General features: G+C 39.2%; 1 protein-coding gene across 1 annotated transcript in view; it reads left to right on the top strand.

The window, feature by feature from the left end:
• LOC139719614 (uncharacterized) overlaps positions 1 to 22,909 on the top strand; it is a 94,796-nt gene extending 71,887 nt beyond the window's left edge. Inside the window, exons 5-8 of the mRNA XM_071631022.1 lie at positions 11,750 to 11,852; positions 14,441 to 14,532; positions 16,001 to 16,160; positions 22,067 to 22,909. Of these exons, the coding sequence (XP_071487123.1) occupies positions 11,750 to 11,852; positions 14,441 to 14,532; positions 16,001 to 16,160; positions 22,067 to 22,822 (1,111 nt within the window). The 3' untranslated portion in view covers positions 22,823 to 22,909. The remainder of the gene's footprint in view (positions 1 to 11,749; positions 11,853 to 14,440; positions 14,533 to 16,000; positions 16,161 to 22,066) is intronic.
• Positions 22,910 to 24,535: the final 1,626 nt, after the last annotated feature.

Below are 24,535 nucleotides of genomic sequence, written 5' to 3'. Positions count from 1 at the left end.
AATTGGGCTGGCGGATGCCTTTTGGTGTCATATTTGCCGGTGGCAGTTTGTCGGATCGCTCAGAGTTCTTTTGTGTGTGTGTGTGTGTGTGTGTGCATATACTCTGGTGACTCGCCCCTGTGGGGCTATGACTGTGGATACAGTCGCTTTCCTCGTCATAATCTTTTCAGTGCCGGGACGGAATTGGGAAGCGAGAGAGGGACAGACAGACAGATAGAAGGGGGAGGGGGATTGCGCCGGATTATGCAGGACTGTATACAATGTAGATTTATCCCACAGATGCAATTGTAAGCCAATGTCCTCAAAAGGGCAAAGGTGGCAAAGTAAACAGGTATATTTTGTTGAGTGTACTGCAGGACAGTATTGTTTAAAATGTGCTGAAGTGGAGAGTATCCTATAAAAGATCACTCTTTTTGATGGGGCTGGTATTGCCTTGTTTTCGTTTGGTTGGGTTTTGTTTGCTTTAATAGCAAACCATTTTGCTCTAAATGTGAAACATGGGTTGGTGGTTTGGTCGTGCGTTTAGATACAAATTGTTCATTACCCTTTGTGGGCATTTCAGGTTGATTTGGCAGGTGCATGGATGAACTTCTCCTGAATCCAGTATCTTTGCTGGCTGGATGTGCATTCATGAAATGGGGATAAATGATTGTAGAGCTTATATATTGGATAAGAGAGCTCACTGCTGCCCTGACAGGTGTATCACGATTTCTAAAGACTTCATTTACTTAATACTCAATAACAACAGGTTTCTGATACCCCAGAACCTGGAATAGACCTGCCCTTTGATATTAGCAGTATTGAATTTCTTTTCTTTCTTTTTTTTGTTATTTCCTTTTCATGGCAGTACAACTTTTTTGCTTATTTACTCATTTGTTAGATTGTTTATTGGTCAGTTTTTTGCTTCTTGGGCAAATGTTGTCTACAGAGAGCCATACTACATGTATTATTAAGACAACAACAATGACCATATTTGCAAACTTGCCAGTTCAATGTTTCGGGTGATACTCCTTCATCAGACTAGTGATGAATTTTGCAGGCTTGAGGTTTTGCTCATCCAAATTTTCAGACCTGTATCAGTTGGCGGTTTACCCTAACCCCCTCCCCCAGCTTTTCTCAGTGATTGGCAAATTTGCTCAGGATTATGATGATAACGGGGTTAGGAAGTGATACATTTTGAGATCTGTATGACTAATCTGTATAGGGCATTTGCTATATTTGCAGAGCCTGTGCGAAAAAGTACGTGCCTTGTAGCCATCTAACGACTGGCCAAAATAAAGTGGGACTCAAAGCACTTTCAAGACGTGCATTGTTACAAGGAGTTTTAAGGCAGGTTTTTAAAGGACAAGTTCACCTTCATAAACATAAGGATTGAGAGAATGTAGCAATATTAGAAGAACACATCAGTGAAAGTTTGAGGAAAATCGGACAATTTGTTCAAAAGTTATGAATTTTTGAAGTTTTTGTGCAGTAACCGCTGGATGAGAAGACTACTGCAGTGTATGAATAACTTAGATGTCACATGCGTACAACAATATAAGGAAAATATAAAGAGAATTTCACAAAATTCCATCTTTTGAAAAAAGTACACATTCCCCTGACTCGTTACCGACAAATGTTATGGGTAATATTATTCCCCCTGCCTTTTGAAAGAGGCAGGTCAAGTGCTCTTTTATTATGCGAAAAAAGTGAAAATATGTTGAATTTTCTTTTACATTTTCTTTATACTGTTGTACGCATATGACTCACAAGCTGTAGTAGTCTCCTCATCCAGCGGTTCCAACACAAAAATTTTAAAAATTCATAACTTTTACATCGATTGTCCAATTTTCCTCAAACTTTCACTGATGTGTTCTACTAATATTGTTGCATTCTCTCAATCCTTATGTTTATGAAGGTGAACTTGTCCTTTAAGGCCCATGACTGCTGCTGATGGGAGGTGTATTGTGAATCGCAACATTGTGCTTTTGCTTAGTTTTGCTTCCTTCTCTTTGATGTGAAGAGGTAATGCAGGATGGTGGGTCAAAGGTCATGTACCACCTTTTGCTCTGCGAACCAGAACTGAGGATGTGCATTTGCTGACAAACAGAATGATGTTGCCGCTTTGCACATTTTCATTAGCTCACGTATGAACTGCTGTTGTTCATGGCAGTATTCACCCATTAGTCTGTACTTGCTGTCACATTTGATCACGTTTTGCCATGCAAATATTTACACAGCACAACTTCAGTGCGTCAAACATGCCACGTTTGGCATTCAGCAAATAACTCAGTGTGTATTACTCTCGATATATTTTTGCTTATCAGCATAGAATGGGATCGTTCTTTCGTTACGCATCACTCTGGCACCATAACACATTGATCCCACTATGGGTGAAAATCAACACTGAATCGTGAAACAAAGCGAAGCGCCGTGAAAGGTTATTTATAAGGGCTTTCAGAGGGACTAATCAAGATGTGTGGTATATACAATGTAGTGTATAAACCTATAAAGGTAATTTATGTACAGTGCATTGGTGAAGAATTAGATAGAGTAATCCAATTTGAAAGAAAAATTATAGTTTTGAATATTTCATGTGATGTTTCATCACTTTAAAGGATTGGTTATAGACGTACACTTCAATTTATGCTGTAACCTATCCCAAAGTAAATACTTTTGTATAGGTTTACAGCATTTTTAAAGCCTTCATTAGGGCCCTTTCTTGTTCACATGTTATGTGAACAGCAAAGGGCTCAAATTAAAAAGATTTTGTTGTTGTTGTTGTTTATACTCACTATACTTCTAAACACTGTAAACAGTGAAAATCGCAGGTAAAAGTTGACAGCAAAAAACCATGAATATGTGATTTCTGGAACTAAGGTGGGTTTATGGGGGAATGGAAACGTTGTTGCAAGTGCATGTGTCTTGAGAAATTGAGTAACAGTTGAACTTCTGGTTGCAGCACTCGATTTGCCAAGTACCAAGTAGAGATTGTCACAGGATTCATCCTTCAGCGCAAGATAATCGTACGTACAGTTCAGGTTCAATGTGGTTAGCGGAATGGCTTGTCTTGAGGCTGCATGGATTGTACCACTCGTGGAGAAGTATACACCAAAGCTTAAATTCAGCCAATCCCCCCTCATCATCCAGGAATAAAAAGGATGATGTGAATAGGTAGAGTGAAGAACAGCAGCCGCTCTTTTCCCTTCTTTTATCTTCCTGTGGGTCGAATTTCCTTTTTTGCCCCCTCCCTAACCCATTCCCCAACCCAATCTCCATCTCCCACCCCCCCCCCCCCCCCCTATATACAGCCTTCGAGCATTCACCCTTGGTGACGTCAATGCCAACGAATCTCGGTCTGGTGGCGCGAGGCAAAATCAAATCAGGGTATTCCCCACATAGCATGGCCATCTGGCGAGAACTTGACCAATCCATTTAGGCTCGCCTCACTCAAGCGAATATAGTAGGCAAGGAAAAGCTGTCGGCTCTGTAACTTCTCTCCTACCATCTGAGGTGTGTGTGTGTGTGTGTGTGTGTGTGTTTGTCTGTTTGTATCTACACCTGTTTACACAGTGCACTGTTCCTTCTACACAAATAACACGTACTGTACATGTTTTTCTTTATCAAATTTTACAGTGCTTTAAAAGGATCGTATAGTTTTGTTTTAGACCTAATTTCAGGTTTCTAACATTTTTTGGTGAGATAATGAGAATCCTCTTATGAAATATGAAAGAACATGTAATTCTATGAGGAATTCAACATTTATTTGATGAAAATTGGTTTCGAAATGGCTGAGATATCCAAAATGGAGCAATTCTGATAAAGTGTTGGACCCACACTTTATTACGATCACTTTGTGTTACTTTGTTTTTGGATGTTTCAGTCATTCCAAACCCGATTTTCATCAAATAAACTTTGAATTCCTCTTTAAAATGGTATGCTCTGTACTATATCATAAGTGTTTTCTTGGTATCTCGCAAAGAGTTAAAAGCCCAATTCTCATCTCCACCAATACTGTACCATCCCTTTAAATTGGGGGAGGGGGAAGAGGCAGACTTTTAATAGTCAGCTGGTGTTTCCTTCATGGGATCAGTCAGTGCAATCCACAATAAAAAGTTAATACTCAGCAATAGATACCTCATGTACAGGGTTTCTATAGGGCTTCCCATACAGCAGCTGACACAAAAATTTGCATTTTTTAATGTCTTTTTTTTAGATGGGATCATAATTTCACCAGGACATTTATATTATCATCTCTGTATGATTATGAGGTAAGATTTGGGGGGGGGGGGGAACATTACCATGGATGATACTATTCCTCTTGAATCTTGTGATCATGAGTTGTTTTGACATTAGCAGAGGCCTGTTTGGGGTAGTAGGTGCCTTTATTTGTATGTGTTTGTTTTTTTCCTGCTGTTGTTTGCCACAGTGGGATGTAATCCTTTTGATATTTTGTCTATGTTGTGGTAGAAACATCATAAAACAAAAAACAAAAAATTATAGAAAGGCAATGATTGCATCCCAAGGTCTTGTATCTCAGGCAGAGCAAAACAAACCAGTGAAATATGACAGTTATGAGACTATGCCTCTTCTCCCTTCCCCCTCCCGCATCACCCCGTCTTGGGGGATGACGCAAAGCCGATTGTGTACAGAAGTGTCGGAACTCGGGAGACTGCGGCAAATGCGATCAAACGAATCGCGTCTGCCCGGCAATTTGGAATTGTTTTTGTCACTCGCCCAGCGCGGTGCCAAAAGACTTCATGTCCAATTTCGATGTCTATCAAAAAGCAGAGCTCCAGCTCTCACCAAATGATAGTCACACTGGTGTGTGCATCAGTGTGCTTCAGATGGTATCAAATCATTGGAGATCGGCCACCCGTTGATACATTTATGTGCCACTGTGGGGGGGGGGGGGGGGGAATGACACAAATTGGCATAATGATACAGTTTCAAGGACTGCTGTACATGTGCAATGTGGGGGGGGGGGGGGGTGAGTTCTAACTATTACTCTTCTATTATGGTTTAAATGTATCAGTTCATTTCTATACCCCAGTGTGCAGATGAGATATATAATTTCATATGTACATGTATAATCGTATTATACAGTTTCATATCCTAATGTACATTTTGCATTTTACACTTGTATTAATTATTGTAGTGCCATTATATTCGTTCTCTCCGAGGTGTAGATAGGAATACATGCAGCAAAAACATACAGAGCATTAGATAACAAAACAGAAATAGTTTCACGTTGATAGTCCTACTTTGATACATGTATTTCAATTTTTTTTCCACCAAATTCTTTCAGAGGGGTATGAATATGAATTCGTAGTATGAAAGTACCACACCTTAGTGATGGCTTTACTAATAATAAATGTAACAACAAAGTTTGACTGTTTTGGGTTTTGTTTCTTTTTGTAACTTCAGTTTGATTTCATATCTACTTTGTATCAGTAGACTGAAAATAACTCACTGTAGATTGGTGAATGAGAGGGGGCATTTGAGGTTTAGGTGTGCAAGCTAAAAGATTACCTGAAGGCGACTGGTAATGTGGTATTGTTTTATTCTCAGGAGGATGGACGTCATTTGTATGCAATTACCTGCACATCTATAACAGTACCTAATGAGGTAGGGAAAATGAGCTTCCGTAATATGAGTATCGTGCTGTGGTATGCCGCATCAGGCACATTTCAGTTGTAATGTGCGAGGAATGTGTGTGGCTTGGAACCACACGGAAGCTGTGCTGAAGTAGCTCATGATGGGGGAGAATACACTTTATGTTTGTCAATTCCTAGTCAATGATGACTTTTTTTTTTTCTCTTTCTCTGTTTTCCTTAGCCAAATGCAGGGTCAGGTTTTGATCACTGTGATCATGCAGTCCAATTTTGTCATTCGTGTCGGTATATCAAATATTCAGACTCAGGATTGATTGGTGAATTTTAGTCCTCCTGCCAATCATACATGATACACATGCAAAAAGTCCTCGCAAATGTTTGCAGATGGAGTAGACATGGTGTTGTTGAGTTAAAGTCATAGATTTTGCTATTCATGTTTAGTAGTATTTACCAGCAAAATGACGAAGCACAGAAATAGCCAACAGCTGCAGCTACGATCAGAAACAGATCGAAGCATCTCAATCTCTGGGAGTCATGGAGTGAAAAAACAAAACAAAACAAAAGTATCAAGGGTGTATCAGAGCCATTTAACAATCATTTGCTGAATGGGATGAAAGTAGAAGATAGAGGAAAACAGTAAAGACTGAAAAAGATTATGAAAAATAAAAGATTAAGAACAAGACTTGCAGTAGACATTTATGACTTGGCAATGCGACTGTGAGCTGACTGAAATACAGAAATTTCATCTTTAGTCCTGTGTGATGTTTATATGAACAATAGCATACAGCCAAACATCATTGGCTAAACTTTCCTCAAATCTCATAATACAGTTGACTTTGCTCTGATTCATACTCTTGAAATCTGCCAAGCGGCAGTTTGGTTCTTTTTGAGGGGGTTTGTTTTGTTTCTTTCTTGAACATCTTGTCTGTCTTTCATTTCCTGACGTACGTCACCGGTTTCTTAAAAGTGCAAGTAAACACCAGGGAAATGTCGAGATCTATTATTCAAACGATAGTGATACCACAAGATTGGTATTACCAGAAATAGAGTGATGGACAATCATGTTTGTGAGGTACAAACCATTTGTCATGTGTAAAGCATATATGCATGAGTCGTCTCTTGTGTCCAATTTTAAGAGGTATTGCTGATCAAGTTTTTGTATGTTGTTTTGTAGTGTGTATGTGTGCATGCTTTTTTAAGTATTGATTTTGATTGACTAGAAACTCAGAGAGTTTTAGACATAATAGAAAAATCTCATTGTAAACTAAGAACTTTGCTATTAAAGTTTTAATCTGAAGTATAGGAATTTACCCATCAAGTCTTTGGGTAATTTTACCGCAAAAATTGACTTCGCATTGAACTGATGCTTCTAAATTGCACTGCGTGTCTATATTGGAGTATAAAGGGGGAGGGAACTTGTCAGAGTCATTGAATTTGCACAAGATCAGAAAGAGGAAGTAAAGATTCGGTCATTGGAAAGAGAAACAATGAACTTAAATCTCCTAAATAAAACATGAATTGCCAATGATAGTATGAATTGAGCAGTAAAGTGGCTTTAGACTGCAACCTACACTGTAAGCCGACAATTACACAGACAATAAAATTATAAAACAACAAAGAGCTCAAGTGAAAGATCAATGACTTGCTTTTTCCGGGCATTCAAAAATAATGTTCAGTAAAAACAGCAAACCACTTCAATGTGGTTTTTTCAACTGTTTTCACATGTAAGGGGAGAGTGTAATTTTAAACGCAATTTGTACTGACACATTACTGGAATCACGATTCAGTCTACATGTTTTGTTATGTGAATGCAATACAGGAATCGTTGAGGGGAATTTGAATCGTAATTCCTACTGTGATTCAAATTACAGTTCTCGATCAGTCTGAAAACTGCCTGAGACCAGATGGGTCGAAGTACAGATTAGTCAGAAGGAGCCAGGTCTTTGGCCTTGTCAGTAATGGGTCTCATCTGCACTAGGTACAAGCATCCTTTCCTGAATTGTAATGTGGTAATGTGACATTTCCTAGTCTTGAAGACCGACTAAAATGGTTTAGTGTTGGCTTGGAAGAAATATAGTGTAGATGGCTGTAAAGCTGAGAAGTTTAAAAACACAAAAATGAAAATTGTTGAGGAATAAACACCTCATATGATCAGATAACGTGAAATATTTTAGAAACTATTCTAGTCAGTCTTTTTAAAGCAATACCATTGTTGATGGTACATTGTAAAGATGTGAAGTAGTGAAGCAACCGATAAGTTCTTTTGATGATATGGTATATGTAGGAGTTCATGACGACGGCAAAGTGAAGCAAACATATATTATCTACGCTGCATGTATGAATTTCATCCAATAGATGAACTGCTCGATGAAGGCCAACATGAAGTAAAGGAGCCCTTGCCTACTGAACACTGTATTCTTGATCACTTCAAGCATTTTATGGAGCGCACCTGCAAAGTGGGTCACTTGCCAAGATATCATTCCTTTTTAGGGCCTGATTCATCATGGCATTGAGGTGCAATTTTGTAGTCACTGTAGGCCATTATGTATAATTTGATAATGAGATTTCCTGAAACGAAATATCCCTCTCCCTATCTCCCTCTCTCGATCGCTTGAATAGAATTGATTCACATTCTCTCTGCAACCTTCTTTCTTCTTTCATACCCTGCTGCTTTGCTAAGCCATCCTCATAGTAAACTTCATGTCTGCACCTCTGGAGGTTCCTTGCTGTATTCCACAGCCATGCACTTTTGCCATCACTGAGCATCATCATCTGTCCAGTTCATGATTCAGTGATGTGTGATTTTTGTTGGAGCCAATTTCTGTTACTGTACGAGCTGAAATTTTTGCGATGGTTTTATTTCCGCGAATTTCGCGAATCGCCTTTGAACCGCGAAAATAACAACACGCGAAAATAACAATGCACAAATAAGTAAAGTTCAGTTTAAAATAGACCCTCGCAGCCGCGAAATCAACAACACACCAAAATGTCCTCCAAGTAGCAATTCGCGAAAATATCTGTACGTGAAAATTTCAGCTCGTACAGTACCAGTTTATGCCTTTGTGTGATGTAGTTTAGTAACACAAAGAGGTAAATTTACTTCTGAAAAATATGACTGTGTTTTGGTACATGTAGGTGTATACAAAAAGTATGTGTTGAAAGAGAAAAGGGGGAAGAGTGAGGGAGGAAGATTGAGTGTTGTTCTGAGTATCATATTGTGGTGAGAAAGTTTATGGATCTGAGAAGGAATGATCGATATTAAAATATGCTTTCCAGAAGTTATGACTGCTTTGAAGGTTTTAAGTTTAAGTTAAGTTTAACCCATTGAGGATGAGTCCCGAGTATATTCGGGCAGGTGTCTGTGGGAAATGTGTGTTGTAGCAAAATCAGTACGTCCTCAAGGGGTTAAGTTTTAAAGTCAAGGAAGTCAAAAAAAAGAAAGAAAAGAAAATGTAACAGAAAAACAAAAGCAAAAACAAAAAAGAAAAAGAATATGTAACAGGATACCACAAGGTGATCGTGTATGATGACTGTGACATTAGTAGAACTCTTCATTTACTCGTGGAGAATATTAAGGTAATGCATTTTGATACCGTATTGATTGTGATTGTGATAGACGCATTGCCCTCCTACCCCCTTCTCCAAGGAATCGAAGGATGAACTCTCCAAGAACTGCCATCTCAAATTGCCATTGGTGTTGTATGTGATGAGATTACCCGTGGTAGAGATGGAGTTAAGTACGATGTACATAATGTAACCTTGATGCCTCTTCAGCACAGGCACTGAAAATAGACTTAGGAAACGTGATGATGATGGCATCATTGGGATTACTAGAATACTTATAATGCAGCAAGACCGAAACAAGATTTGCCGGGGTGGGGGGGATCAGTATTTCCTTCTTTTTTTTTTAAATGGCATGATGGCAGATTGTGTTTTCTTCAGTTCACTCGGTTTCATATGTATGCACATGTTGCTGAAGTTTTTCAATGAATCGTGAAAAAGAGATTTATAATGATAATAATAATATTATGATGATAATAAAAAATGAAATAAAGTAGAGAGATACAACACCAAAGCACAATATTGTGGTTTCAGGGGTTTGATGACTTAAGGGACAGTTCATCATGACTAAATGTGATTAATAGATGTCTTTAGATATTTTGATAAGTTTATATTACAGAAAGCTGGGGGCAAACTCCTCAGTTTGCATGTGATAGAAGAAGGTGATTACAAACTTGTGTTTACTGCATCTGCTAGATATGAAATTCGCTTTTTTCTGCCGTATAATGTCTGTTACAGTTTTCTCAGCTCTGAGTACATGTATCTGGGCTATCATCAGCAATGTATTAGTGGGTCACATAAGATACAACATGTACGTGTATGAAATCACTCATGAATATGAACATTACGTATGGATATTTTGTTGTACTTTGTGTGTGTGTGTGTTTGTATTTTTTGTATGGGTGTCTAATAGTTTGTGCTGTGTGTGTTTTTGTGTATGTGTGTGTTGCGTAAGAATGTCTGATTGTTAGTGCTGTGTGTGTGTGCGCGCGTGTTGATTAGTATGTGAGAAATTCCATCAGTTCATTTCATAAACAAAAGATGTCATTTTGTGATGATTGAAGCAGTATTTGATGTCATTTTTACACCGTGTCTTGAATTCATACCAGCCTCTCATAACATATGTCATTGGCCTTTTTGTTTTTGTTGATGAGACATCAAACTAACCCCAATAATTCATGACTAACAGTTGATCATTTCCACCATTACGTAATACACCACGTCTTCTGACATCAAAATTACACATTCTGGACTCCAGAACTCGTAGTCCCACATAACTGCAATCTGTGTAGTGTTTTGCTACCACCAATTTGCACTTAACCGCTAACCTCAGCATCGTCATCATGTGTGTAGTAGGGCTGACATTTCTGCCTGTCTTTGGCCTGACCGGCTTCCACGTCTCTCTCTCGTCCAGAGGCAGAACGACCTACGAGCAGGTACGGCGAGTCCGGCAAAGTCTGCTTGAACCCCCGCGCCACCCTTTGTTCTTCTCCTTCTTCACCATAATATTACTCATTGATACTGGTCTCACTTTTATCATTTATTCATACATGCATATTATATATTTGTATGTTTTGATATGTTTTTTGTCTTCTCCAGCACGCACGCTTTCCACTCACATTTATGTTGTTGTTGCACCTTTTTACAGCCTTTGAATTCAGGTCTCGACGACGCATTTCATTCACCTGCAATACTTGCGGCGTGTATTTTCGTCTGCACCTGCTGCTTTAAATGTGGACTTTGTCTCAGCGTGTTTGACTTGCATGATGCCTCATTTGGAATATTTATCCATTGTCTTCCTCTTTTTGTGCATGCCTTTGAGTTGCATCAGTGTTATATTGTGAAAGTATATCCTATGATCATGATTCAGGCCGAGTGTGATTCAGATTTTTTTTTTTCCCGTTAAGCACAGAGTGTGTGTGTGTGTGTGTGTGTGTGTGTGTGTGTGTGTGTGTGTGTGTTATTTTGCCTTGAGCTGTAAATACTTTTTTTTTTCTTTCCCTTTTGCTGAATTCGAACTGAGTATTTGCTTGAATTTGATGTATGTAAAGCTGAGTGTTTGTGTGACTAGTGCCTGTCTGTATGATTACTACGTTGCAAATAACTGTTTCTCGGAAGTATCATATTGAAGCAGTCTACCGTACCTATCCCAAGCTTCCTGTGTGTAATATCTGCTACTTGATTTCTTTTTTGAGCAGAGGCATTTATAGTGAACATGCCAGCAATGATGTTGATCATATATCCTTGCATGCATCAAGAATTTTTTCACGTTAGAATTGTGTAAGCAGTGCTAAGCTGGCAGAGTGATGTCATATTCAAGCCTTTCAGTTTATATGAATGTTATCAAATGTTTTCCTGTGTGCAAAGATATCAAATTTGTGTGATCTTATTCTTTTGAATGTTTGCTTGCAATCGAGATATTATACATTATATGTATACATACATTTGTATGTAAATACAATGTATAAAACATCAAGTGTGTGCAGGTAGTACTGTACATGTTGCCATGACTGCACTATTTTCATGTTGCTTCCGTATTCTTCCTTGACCCCGCCCCTGTGGTGACCTTGCGTGACCCCGTATGACCCTTTCAGTATCGTAGTGATGAGCTTAGACACCCTCTGCTTCATTCCAGTCATAGTCCTCACCGTGTTCCACATATCCCTCATCTGTAAAGGCCGCACGACCAACGAGCAGGTAAGGGCATCGCCCTCTGGCCCAATTTCCTCATTACAAGGGGTTGTGGGGGGGGGGGAGGAGGAATGGAATTAGGGGTGGGGGCATGGGGATACTCTCTGAGTTGTCTCATCCCTGAGACACACTCACACATGGATCAGATTTGGTGCTGCCAGTCATCACACACATACACCATCATTGCAGACTGGTTTTGCCATAAATACATAGATGTGCATTTGAATTTGTGCCTGTCTGCTGCCCTCACAGAGGTTGCCATGGCCATGTGGGGCAGAGCGACTGTACACAGGAGCATGCCCCCCAGCCTGCATGAGGCTCGCCCCGAGGCTTATGTGACTGGGTTACCCACAAAGGCTTTCTCTCACTGTATTAAACAGCAATGAAAGATTATTTATACCTTTATAATGGCATACAGATTTTTTAATTTTTTTAAAAATTTTTTGCTGAGGGCAAACAAACTTCATTTTTTTTCAAACTTTGTTACCAATAAAGAACATACATGACTCATGCATTAGTGAACTAGTCTGTCCAGTGCAATGAGACATACATGCTCATGGAGCTTGCCAATCCTGTAATCCTGTATATAAGACTGGATATTAACGTTTACTTGCCCATCAGACAGGTAAAATCATCGCTTTTCATATTTGTACTCACCCAAAAAGGAAGCATGCTTGCCACAAAAATAGGGCCAATGTATGCATTGACTTTAAAGTAGCTTCTCATTTTAATTTGAAGCCCAAATTTCTCTTTCCTGATCAGGCAAGAACTTGTAGCATTTTCATATTTCGAATAACATTTGAATAACATTAGGGCACTGTCTATCCCTAAAGAGTTTAGCCTTAATATACTGATCAAGAGAAAAAAGAATAAAGGGTAACTCTGTTGTGGAAAATGTATTCCCATCATCAAGATATTCAGGCATGAAGTGAATTGATTTAGAATTGTCCAAAACAAAGAACTGTTCCTCTGTTTAAAATTCTGTGAGGTGGGATCATGTTTGGATGCAATTGCTGCAGGCAAATGGGACTCATTATTCCCAAGTATGGATATGATATTACTGTGCTGCACTGCTTTGTTTTGTTTTTCTCTCTCTTTTCTGCTTTCTTTTGTTATTTGTTTGTTCTTTTGTCTTAGGTTCCATTCACTGTAATCGAAACTGACTTTTTTCTCTTTTTTTTGCAGGAACTACATTGTATTGCTCAATTCATGCATGAAGTGTTCGTTTTTCTTTTTGTTTCAAAGCCCTTGCGACACGTGATATTTCGGTGCAATCAATTTCCAGATCCATCTGATATTCGTGACATTCAAACAAGAGTTTTGTTCTTGTCATTCACTGCAATTCCCCTGGCTGATTTTTGGTTCATCTTGTTGTGGGGGGGGGGGGGGATAAGTTTAGCCATTGACAGTATGGGGCATGTTTTGATTGCACGTCGACATACAAAATGGGAAAGATGTCCTCCAGGTATTCAGTGGGTCCTTGTTCCATGTCGGCATAAAATGGCCATGAATATTCATTGAAGTTTGATTGTTCGGTAATTTATTCTTCTGCTTTGTGAAGTATTGGTAGGAAAGTAGGGTGCACGAGAAAGGTTAAAAGCTGGTGGTTCTCTGTTTAGTTGTGGGAAAGTAGGACAGAAGTTTGAAGAGAGAGATCAATTATAGCTTTAATAGATTAACTACAGCTTCTGAAGTTCAATCTGAGATGAAGTATACATGTTTCAGAGATGCCAACTGTTCCCTTTAGTTGCTGTATTTAGTACTGTTTTTGCCCAAAATGCAGCAAATTACTACATTTTTTTCTCAAATTGTGTGACTACATGATATGTGTCTATTGCAAGAAAAGTAAGAAAAAAAAAATTTTTTTTCCACCAAAAAACGTGTCTTTGGGGGATGCAGGGAGATATGGTTCCATTCTTTGCCCCATATAGACATGAAGTAAAGGTTTTTAAAGCTGGGTGCAGTAGCCCTGAAGAAAAGGGATAAGATCTTTGAAAATAATGATAATCAAGTGGCTACAGATGGGCGTTTGAGAGGAAAAGTCTGCAATTGAAAAAAAAATGCTTGAAGAGAATGTCTGTTGATTTGTTCCATATTACACTATACATTGTAGCTGTGTTCTGTTGATGAGTCCATTAGGTATGTTTGCAGATTGTTAAGATTAACAAATATTTTGTGATGTTATCACATTATTGTTTTCTCTCTTTTCCTCCCACCCCACCCTCACTCTATCTACTCCTCCTCCTCCTCCTCATCATCATCATCATCTTCTTTCTTCTTCCTCATCTTATTTTTTCTCCTCTTCCTAATCATCATCATCTTCTGCCTTTTCCTCCTTTTCTTCATCTTCCTCCTCTTCTACTCCTCCTCTTCCTCCTCATCTCCTTCCTCTTCCTCCTCCTCTTCCTCACATCTTTCTCCTCTTACTCCTCCTCCTCCGCTTCATCTTCCTCCTCATTTTGCTCCTCATCTTCCTCCTCCTCCAACTCTTCATCCTCTGCAATCTCTGCCTCTGTCTGCTCTCATACCTTCTGCCCCTTCCCTGTCTCTCTCTCTTCTCCCCCTCATCCAAACCACGTCCTCACGACCGACAGGTAACGGGTAAATTCCAGAGCGGCCACAACCCCTTCGACAAGGGATGCTTTAGAAATTGCATGGAAGTTTTTTGCGGACCTCAGCCATCCAGGTATGACCCCTGTGGGCACAGTTTCTCCATGATTAAATATTTCTCCACTGTCGTGCCCACCTTGATTAAAATTTGATATTAAAATGTCATCGTTTTTTTCCCTCCCTCTCTCTCTTTCAGTCGACATCCCCACAACATTTGCAACCGATTGTAAGATGGCTCTCAGCTGTCACTCAATGACTGTTTGTGTATCTAGCAATCTAGCAATTCTTTCCAATTCTTTTAGAAGTGATTCATAACATTGTCATGCCGTTTCGTTTTTAATAAGATGTTTCCAATCCTTAAAAGTAATAATTTTTTTTCTACCTTTTCAGCTGTGCATATAAAAGCTTTCTTGTGACAGTTTTTTTCAGCAGTTTAGCTTTAAGATATTTCGTCGCTGGGGCGACAAGACCTCGTTCAATTGTATCTACAAAATGTCAAATGTTCAGGAGAGCCAAAAAACATGGCGGCCAAAGCACTGTGGCGAATGGGATAGCCTTTCCTTTGACATGCCGTGGTGGCTTCATTTTTGGAGTAAGACAGTTGGGATCTGGACAGGACATCACTTAACCCATTATTTTACCATTGATCCAAAAAAGTCATTTTCACCAAAATTGCAGATACAAGGTCTTGTCACCCCAGCGACGATTTAATGATTTTTTTTTTCCAATATATTTCCCTATATGTGACCGTGCATCACAAAACGAACAAAAAGTCGCACCCCTTGATTTTACGTGAGGACTCAAAAAAGGTGAAACGGGTCAACCAAGTCAATATTAATTTTGTCACATTTTCTGAAACAGCTACCGTTCTTCTACATTATTCTTAACTTTGGGATCATAAAATGAATGCGAAAGTGCATTTTCAGCAAATTTTCTACAACTCTTTTTTGTAGAGTAGTGAGATCAGGTATATCTTAGAGGCCCCTTTTCATTTCTTGATAGCCACTTGCACACTCTTCACTTTCAAGTCCGATAACTTTTGAAGGGATAAAGTTACCGCTTTGAAAGTTGGCAGTATTCATAGACAGAATGTGTTAATTGAGCATGCTCAATTTCAACTTAATCTGATATTCCCTTTATTGTTGTTGCTCCAGTGGTTTACATCATGTTTTTTGTCCCATTCATTGAACAGCTAGCACGGCTTGATAAGGATTAAACACTTGAATAGACAGTTAGACCCGGTAATTTAGAGCCTCTTTTCTCGGTTCACACTTTTCCAGAGTGTGTGCTTTCTTTCCAATATTTAGATAGGTTAGGAGAGTCCATTTCAATTGAGCTATACATCATTTTAAAGCTTAGAGTCTGCTCTTTCAGAATCTGCCTTTAACTAAAAATCTATGTTTGGCAACTTTTTGTTTGTGTTGTGGTGCAGGGTCACATATAAACCTTGAGACACAAACTAGCCAATTAACAAGCTCTTTTCACTAACAATCAAATTCAACCCACGTTTGTGTATGTGTGTGTGCATCTGTCTCACCCCCCAGATATGTCGGTTTCAAGAGCAAGCCAGTGTCCCTCGCCGCCATGTACATGCCGGTGCAACAGACAGGCAATGGAATCTCCGACAGCCAGGTGCAGGTGCGCGTGGAGAGCGGGCGCACGGCGACACCGCAGCACACGGGCAACAATAGGTCCCAGCATCAGGTGAGGTCGGTGTCCCCCAAACCTTTTCCTTACCGTTTTCTCCTAATACTCGTCCACCGCCACAACTACTCACGACTAGTACTACCACCGCAACACCACCATTATCACCACCACCACCACCAAAGTGTAGGCGTGGCAACAAACCAGAGCACATCGGCACCGGTTGTGGGGGTGATGGACGCCAGTTGACCCTGGGGGATGGCACCGACCAACAACTGGGTTGGTGGCTGTCGTGCTGTGATTTAGGAGCGCACTCATCGGTTTGCTGTTCACAACTAACAAGGAGAGCACCGGAGTGGTCCTTTAGACGTTTAATAAGTGTGCCGTATTTTGCAGTGACGCAATTTGCGATAATACATCATAAAGCCCATAGTACTCTTAAAAGTGGAAATTTTCATGCATTTCGCACAACCAGGAATTAGATCGAAAATAAAAGCATGCAAATATTTTTGCTTGTGTTGTGTCAAGCTATATACAATGTTTTGATTCCGCGGAAATGAAAACACTCAAAATTCATCTTCCCGGGCTGCGCGTGAAAAATTACTCGCATGAAAATTTCCTCATTTATAGTAAATGTCATACATGCAGATTTTCTGGTAGTTCTGGAAGTGTTATGTCTTGTGATATAGAAAGGTCCAACGCAGGGTTTGGAGATATTTCGGTCAGAATTATCCTCCTAGCGAAATCTTATCTGAAGAAGCATGGAGTGAAGCCTAAATGGTGTTCTGTACAGTTTCTATAGACCAGGAAGCTTTCCTTTCTCCAGCTGTGATGCAAACACACAATAAAAATGTCAGTGAAAACCCTCCAGAACCATTTACAAATGGTCAGCAGTAGCAGCAGCACGATAGTAGTAACCATAAATGAAAAGTTCTTGCTGACTGTGCCGAGTTTCAGGCTGATTGTACTGCATTTATCGAGTTCTAAATCTTTCGTCTTCTTTTTTTCTGCACAAGAAGGTGTGAGTCATTCTGCTCCAATTGATCCTCAACTTCAAATCTCCTTTCTCGAAACACACCAAAAAGTTCTCTTTAGGATAAGATTCTTTAGATAAGAAGTTAGGAGTATCCAATTTGAATGTTCACATGGGATTTTAAAGTACAGAATTCCTTCCTTCAAAAAAAAAAAAAAAAAATAGATAAATAAATTCTTGCAGTGACATAATCTGGAAATTCCGATCTGGTGACTTTGTTGGGTTTTTGTGATGCAAGATAACATACAGGAGAGATCATAGGAATTGAAATTGTAGGGATGTTTAGAAAAAAGATAAAATGTGGAAATTTTACAAACTGTATCAGATATCTTTGCCAGTAGACATAGATTAATATCAAAAGAAATCTTGACGGAAATTATTGAAGAAATCTCCAAGATTGTCCTTACCTACACCGTTCAATCTCTTTCTTATTTTGTTGTTGTAAACTGACATGAAAACCAAAGGGGAAACAATAATATAAGCATCTTTAATCTGAAATGGTCATTACAAAGAATACTTATGTAATGATGCCGGGAAATTGTTGAGTATTGCTTCTGACAAATAGGGTCCGTGTGCCATTACTATTAGAAGGACAACTCTTCCGTGCCATTATTCATCAGCTGGAATTACTTGTCCTTCTTGACAGACGTTCAAGTTCAATCTTCATGTAGCTTTTTTTACGGCATATTAGTATTGCACAAGAAGACAAAAACAATTCCACATGTTTTCATTAGTAACAGCTTTTTATCTCAAACAGACATCAGAGTTGATCCAGTGTTGCGCTTCAAGATATTGATGCATATTCATACCTGTATATCCATATTAGAAAACCAATCTTTATGTCGTCAATTACCTAGAAATACCACTTGATTTGTGCCTCCTATTAATAGTCTCATATACAAACTAGATAAGCCATCTTGTATGTCACCAAGAAAACGAGCAATTAATAAATGTATAATCCCTGTATATGTGCATACATTCAAATTTCCACATCATTTGACAGTACTTATGCATCACCGGCATTTTTTAGCTGAGAAATGCAAAAACTCTCAGCTGATGACACAGAGATTTAGGCAGTTTGTTCACATGTTCGGCATTGTTTTATTTACAGTTGAGAGTGCATATACATGCCAAAGTTATTCATTCCCAAAATATGCACAATTTACATTTGTATGTAGAAATTTAGAATTTTTTTTCAGTGCCTTGTTATTAATTCAAGGCCTTGGAAATTAGTGATATAGATATATGCACAAGATTTTTTTTTTTTTTTTTTTTTTTTTTTTTTGGGGGGGGGGGTATATTTTGGTGTGTATGTAGTATATATTAAAGGAGACCTCCGGATGATTTTCAGATTTTTACATTTGAACAACTAAAAATTAGTTATACTGAGGACAGAGTTTCAGAATTTGTGATAATTGGGATGAAGAGTAAGAATATCTTTAAAATTTAGAACAAATTGCAATGAACAAGGATGATGACATGGCAGAGTCACCTTAAGAATGCATGAGTTGGGGCTCAAGGAAGCAGAACAAAAGAAGAAGGCATGCATAGATTATACACAGGTGAACTCGCAAGCAAGCGGTATTGTAATGGAATTACACTGCTACATTTCTGAAATATGTGAACCTCCTATGTCATCATCCTTGTTCAGTGTAATTTGTTTAAGAGATTTCAAAGTATTGTTTCTCCGCTGAAGAACCGCAATAAATTCCTCAAATCTATACATGGAGTTGTTGATTTATGTACTACATGATGTGAAATTATGAAAATTGCCTGGAATGTCCCTTTAAGCAAGATGTGATATAAAGATGGGGACCTTTTTGAAGGTAACTACTTACTGGACTATTTATATCCACCCTGCCTTCAATGAGAGGGTCATCCTCATGTATGTTACCCCAGAAAAGGATGATTTTTTCTAACCAAAACTAAAGTACATGTATATTGTTGGTGTCTGTTGTGCAGTATTGCACATCTGTTATGCTATCAATATTGGTCTCTTATGATGCAATGTTATTGATTCACTTTCAACATGAGTGTGAGTTTTTACAAACAGTTCCGTGAATACCTCTATACCTCCAGTACTTTCATTGGTGAGGTAGAGGATGTGTGTTTTGGTCTGTAATGATATTTGAGGAAACTCACACGTGGCCAGTGATGTGCTATTTTGGTGTTATTTTTATGTCAATTATGGAGTATAAACACTTTTAGAAACTAGAGCAAGTATATTCATGCTTGTACTTCCCCAGAAAATTGTGTTAAAATGACTTTGGAAAGTTTTGACCTTGGTGTCAAAATATTTTCGAAAACTGCAGTAAATTTGGAGCTCCGTCGGATGTTACAGTGAAATACAGCTCTTTTAGTTGCAAGTTTTTTTGATGCATGCAGTGTATGTAATCATCTCCAAGATAAAAAAAAAAATAGGGCTCTGCCTGTTTTCTTGAAGAGGGACAGTATCTATTTCTCGTTCTGTCAGTATGGACCGCACTTACAAAATTCAAGAGAACTTGTGAAGCTGTCTTTCAAATCGCAATGTACATGTATATTGCATAAATATTGTATGACTTGTGTGCCGAGTGATGCTAACCAGAATGCTCTGAAACCATTTGAAGTGGACTTGGGTCATATCTTCACAAGGTGATAATACCGGTAGCACAGGATCCAGTTTTCATGTTCAGAGCCAGAAGGAGCTAACTCCATAGATTTTGCACAGTGTTAAGTTTATCACCAACCCATGAACAAGCATTGCTCATAATCAAAATTTGGGCTAGTGCCTTTTAAAACATGCACAATATGAGAGTCTGCTATCACTGTGGCCTTCTTACAAAGAGTTCCTTTTTTTTTTCCAACCAAATTTGCGAGTATGGCTTGCTCTGTGACAATACATTGTAATAACAGCTATGAGTGTACAGCTGTATACCGTTACTAATAGTTTCAAAGGTACTATGTTGGCTGCTATCAGTTATTCTTTGGGATTTCAGAATGAAGCCCTGATAGTTATTATTATTGTAAGATGTAGTGTTGAAGTACAAGTTCTATGCAAACAGGGTCATGGTATCAATGAGTTGTGGTGATAAATTGTCTGCATATTTTATTTGATAGATACACAACTTGGAGCAAAGCACAGCAAGTACAGTTCAAAGGGTCAAATGTCACAGTGCTTCGTTGAATTTAAATATGAAAAGAAGCCATGACACCATGTTGTATGACTCAGACATTGGACAAGCATAAAGAATTCTAGATGCATAATTCATTTGGCAGATCATTCCAAGATTTTGTAAACACGCTCATTCTTGGAAGGTGTGTGCACCTTCCATATTTAGCTCGAGGCTGAAAAAAAAAAGCTACATAGATATGCATGCATAGATGGGACTGCAGTGAGAATGATCTTAGCTTGCCATCTTTCACAATTCTTTTCTTGGCCTACGTACTTGCACACTACTATCCTTCTACTTGCAGTGTAACATCCTGTTAAGGGCTTTTGTGACAAACAACACAGTTTGTGTGCATTTTATATTAATATAATGCTTGTGTGGCTGTATTGCTGAGAGAGTGTTTAAGATACTCTCTTTCCATGTACGATGCTCCTAGTTTTGTATCAATCAAAATATGCCCTCAATGGGTGGCAAGCACACTGAAATCAAATGGAATTGTGTTGGAAGATCAAATACAGTCTTCAAAGCAGAATTTGTCGTTGCATAGATCCAAGTTTCTGCGTGTTGGTAGGTTCAAGTAAATCCCCTACCATACCAAAGTATGGCAGGTGTGTGTTTATTACATCATTTCATTTTAACATTTCCTACGTCTAATCATTAAGCTTTATCCCAATAGATTCAAGTTGAGTTAACTTCCCAATGTATTTGTGATGTCATTGTCCCTTCCATTGTCTATTGTCATAGAATTGTGTCTGACTCATGTAACATTTTTAAAGTGGATATTATATTATATTTGTGTGTGTGAAAATGATTTTCTGGGGCTTAGGGTAGGTTGAAATCTGTTAGCTCTCATTTGTTGCAGACTGTTGACACTTTGTTGGTGGGAGTGTAAATTCATGTGGACAAAGCAGAATAAGTAAAATTTTGCAATTGTCCATTTTGTGCTGATATCACAGATGGTGAAATACTCAGAAATTTCCTTTCTGCAAAACTTTCCCCAGTTACGGTACAAAACTTTCGTGTAGATGTCAAATGTATCATGTTGATGAAATTGGCATCCGTATTAAGACCTAATATCTCTTCATCAATTAATTTTAAGGCTGCAGTACATGTACTTCAGGTTTTGGGTTCAAAGGCCTTTTCTATGTGAAAACTCTTCCATGCCCTGCAAGAGATATTTAAAAGCATAATTACAAGATGATGTTGAGAGTTGTCAATATCACTGTAATTTGTCGTGGTGATTTTGTTTTGTCCTCCAGCTGTTGTTTTTAGAGTGTTTTTCTTTCAGTGTTCCTGTGGACAATGTAAGATATAGCAAATAAACAAAAGAGAATTGCAAATCTAATTTACAAAAAAAAAAAAAAATTGTGTCAAAATGTTGGTCCATTAGAGATTTGTGTGCATTAACAATGTTTGTATTCATAATGTAGCAATTCCAAAGCCAATATTTGAGAAATGCACAGTTATCTCTCTGAGTACTCTTTGAGACTTCTCTGATTTCGATTTTGGAATGTTTAGCAGTCCTTATCTTACTCATCAAAACCTGCTGCAGAGTCATAGAGACAGAGAGTATTACATTGTTTCGTGCTCAATGAGGAGGATTATGCAGGAACATCTACAGAAAGGAAAAACGTACATTGTATGTATGGTTAAGATATACCTTTGCAATAATAGTGCTTGTTTTCCCCTGCATTATTTTGTTGATTGCTAGGGCAAAGACAACAACAGCTACACAATGGCAACTCTGTCTAACATGTCTTCTTGTTCGTTTTGTCCCCAAGGTACACGCTGCTGTAGGCAACAACCATTCGGTCCCGTATTTCTCAGACATCCAGCGCGAGGCACTGGACGACGAGAGTCAAGGACTGGACTGCGAGGCGGAGCCGCCTCCCCCACCCCCCGGCAACCCCTACACCCAGGTCAACTTCCACCAATTCCAAGAGACGGCACGCTCCTCCCCCTCCTCCCATGTTGACGGCAGGAGCAGGCACCCGCGGCGCGACGCCAGCCTAGAGAGCCGGTCCACGACGCCGTCGCACGGGAGCAGCGACATGATAAACAGTCCTTCGTCCCGGCGCAACCACCGCGACTGGGAGGCAAATAGCACGCCCTCATCAGGGGGCATGCACAGTCCGTACAGCACGGGTGTCAGAGGCAACAATGTGCACGTGGGGAAAGCAAACAATGTAAACCACCATGAGAACAACGTCCACGCGCACAGCAATCACAAAGCGAACAGTGCCCCCAACCACAGCGAACCTCACCAACACGTCCCCATGCGCAACAGGGAGGGGTCGCGGCTGCGGCGGCCCATCTCCTTCGTCACCGCGCTGAAGATGAGCGAGGAGGCGGAGTCGATGATGCGGGGCCAGGAGAAGCCGCCCAACAACGCGCCGACGCGGAGCAAATCGTCCAAGGCGGACATTGGGCGCAACAATCACAACACGGCTAACTCAAAACGCTCCAACACTAGCCACATAGTGCAAGCCAACGGAGAGGACAGAACTCAAATTCTGACATACGAAGTGTCCGTATAAGACTGACCCTATGCAGTCATTCTCTCTTCTGTTTTCTTTTGTTTTTCCACATTTGAAGTTCGTACATATATATTATATGTCTATTAAAGCATGTGACACTACACACTCTGAACACATTCACAGAAATGTTAACAATTTATGGAATGTACTCTCACCAGCAAAAGCAAAAAACTGCTACTTTTTTTCCGTGAAGAGGAGAGCCGGATTTTGGATACTCACACGCTGCCAGAGCACTTCATTTCAATCTGCACAGAGGAATTTTCGCCATCTCTTTGACCCCATCGCGGATGAGAATGAGTCTTTGCCCGAACACGTTTCTGAGAAGTGGTCGCGAGGAGAGAAAGGAGGCTGCCCTCTTTGAACGTCGCATCAGCGAGTGTTGTTTGCGAGAAGGCAGTCTGTAGCCTCTAGTGGCAATAGTGCACAGATTTTGAAATTGGGTTGCTCCCTCTCTATCTACCTATCTATCTTTTTATCTATCCATCTTTCTATCTATCTAGCTAGCTAGCTTTCTATCTATCTGTCTTTTTATCTATCTATCTACCTATCTACCTATCTGTTTTTTCTATCTGTATATCTGCCTCTCTCTATCTCTCTCAGTCTACCTTTATATTTCTACTTCTTCAGCCAGCCGTGTGTTTGTCTCTTTATCTGCACTGTCTGTCTGTCTGTCTGTCTGTCCATTTCTTCCCTCTTTCCAAAGTATAGGAAGAGTAAGACCACTTCACTTACCTGAACAGGTCCTGAAAAACACACATATTGTCTTCAACTCTTTATATTGTGTTATTTTTTTAAAGAACATATTATGTGAAAATGAAAAATGAAACATAAACATGAAAAAGAAAATAATGACACACAAAAAGAAAAATGGAAAAGGAGAGAGAGTGAGAGTGAGCGTGTAATGATTATCCGGCTAGCGTGGTAATCCCTGTGGAATTAGCAAAACATTAATTATATTCTTCATAGTGTACATACCAGGAGATGTGTATCGTTTCTTCCCTCATGTTTTTGTGGTGCGTTGACATACAGTGTATCACTCAAACGGCGTCCACCTCAAGCTCAAAGGCCCGTTTTCAGCCAGTGAAATTTGTCATAACCTTTTCAGGACAAACTGATTTTGCTGTAGCACCCACTTCCCACAGACACATCTGCCGAGTATACCAGGTACTCAGGTGTGGTTTTAACTTGTTAAAGTGTTTGTTATATCATTGTATTTGTTGCGTATATTCGCCCAACACACATTCACTGTGACGTACCCCAACACCCCCGCCCAATAACGCATAAACAAAAGTTTGAGATGTAAGCTTTTGCATGTAGTCAATGTTGGTAGTTACAATAATTCGTCTTTTTAAAAGAATTATTTTTTTGCAATTTGTTGAGGTAATTCTATCTACACCTAACATTTGTTCAATGAAAGAGATTTTGTTTCTTATGAGAAATTTATGCTAAAAGTATTCATCTTTCAACTTTTTTTTCATAAGCACCAATTGTCATACATTTCTTGTCACAAAGTTGATCAATTTGTAGGTTCCATTTCCTAAAATCATAATTTATGATTGATTGTAGTACAATTGGTGCAGTGGAAGAGTAATCACACAGGGCATTTCTCATATGCTCCAAAAAAAATATGTGTCAACTTTTCAGTAATGCTGTGCACACGGGCACACAAAGCTTCTAATGTACCACTGCCTGAGAAAATCTTGTTTGTGGATT

This window comes from Diadema antillarum, unplaced genomic scaffold (genome assembly GCF_040938485.1).
Source record: "Diadema antillarum isolate AM-2024a unplaced genomic scaffold, OU_Dant_1.0 scf00000112, whole genome shotgun sequence".
Classification (NCBI taxonomy): domain Eukaryota; kingdom Metazoa; phylum Echinodermata; class Echinoidea; order Diadematoida; family Diadematidae; genus Diadema; species Diadema antillarum.
Note: the sequence above shows the minus strand (reverse complement) of the source record. Positions and strands in the feature narration are given on the sequence as shown.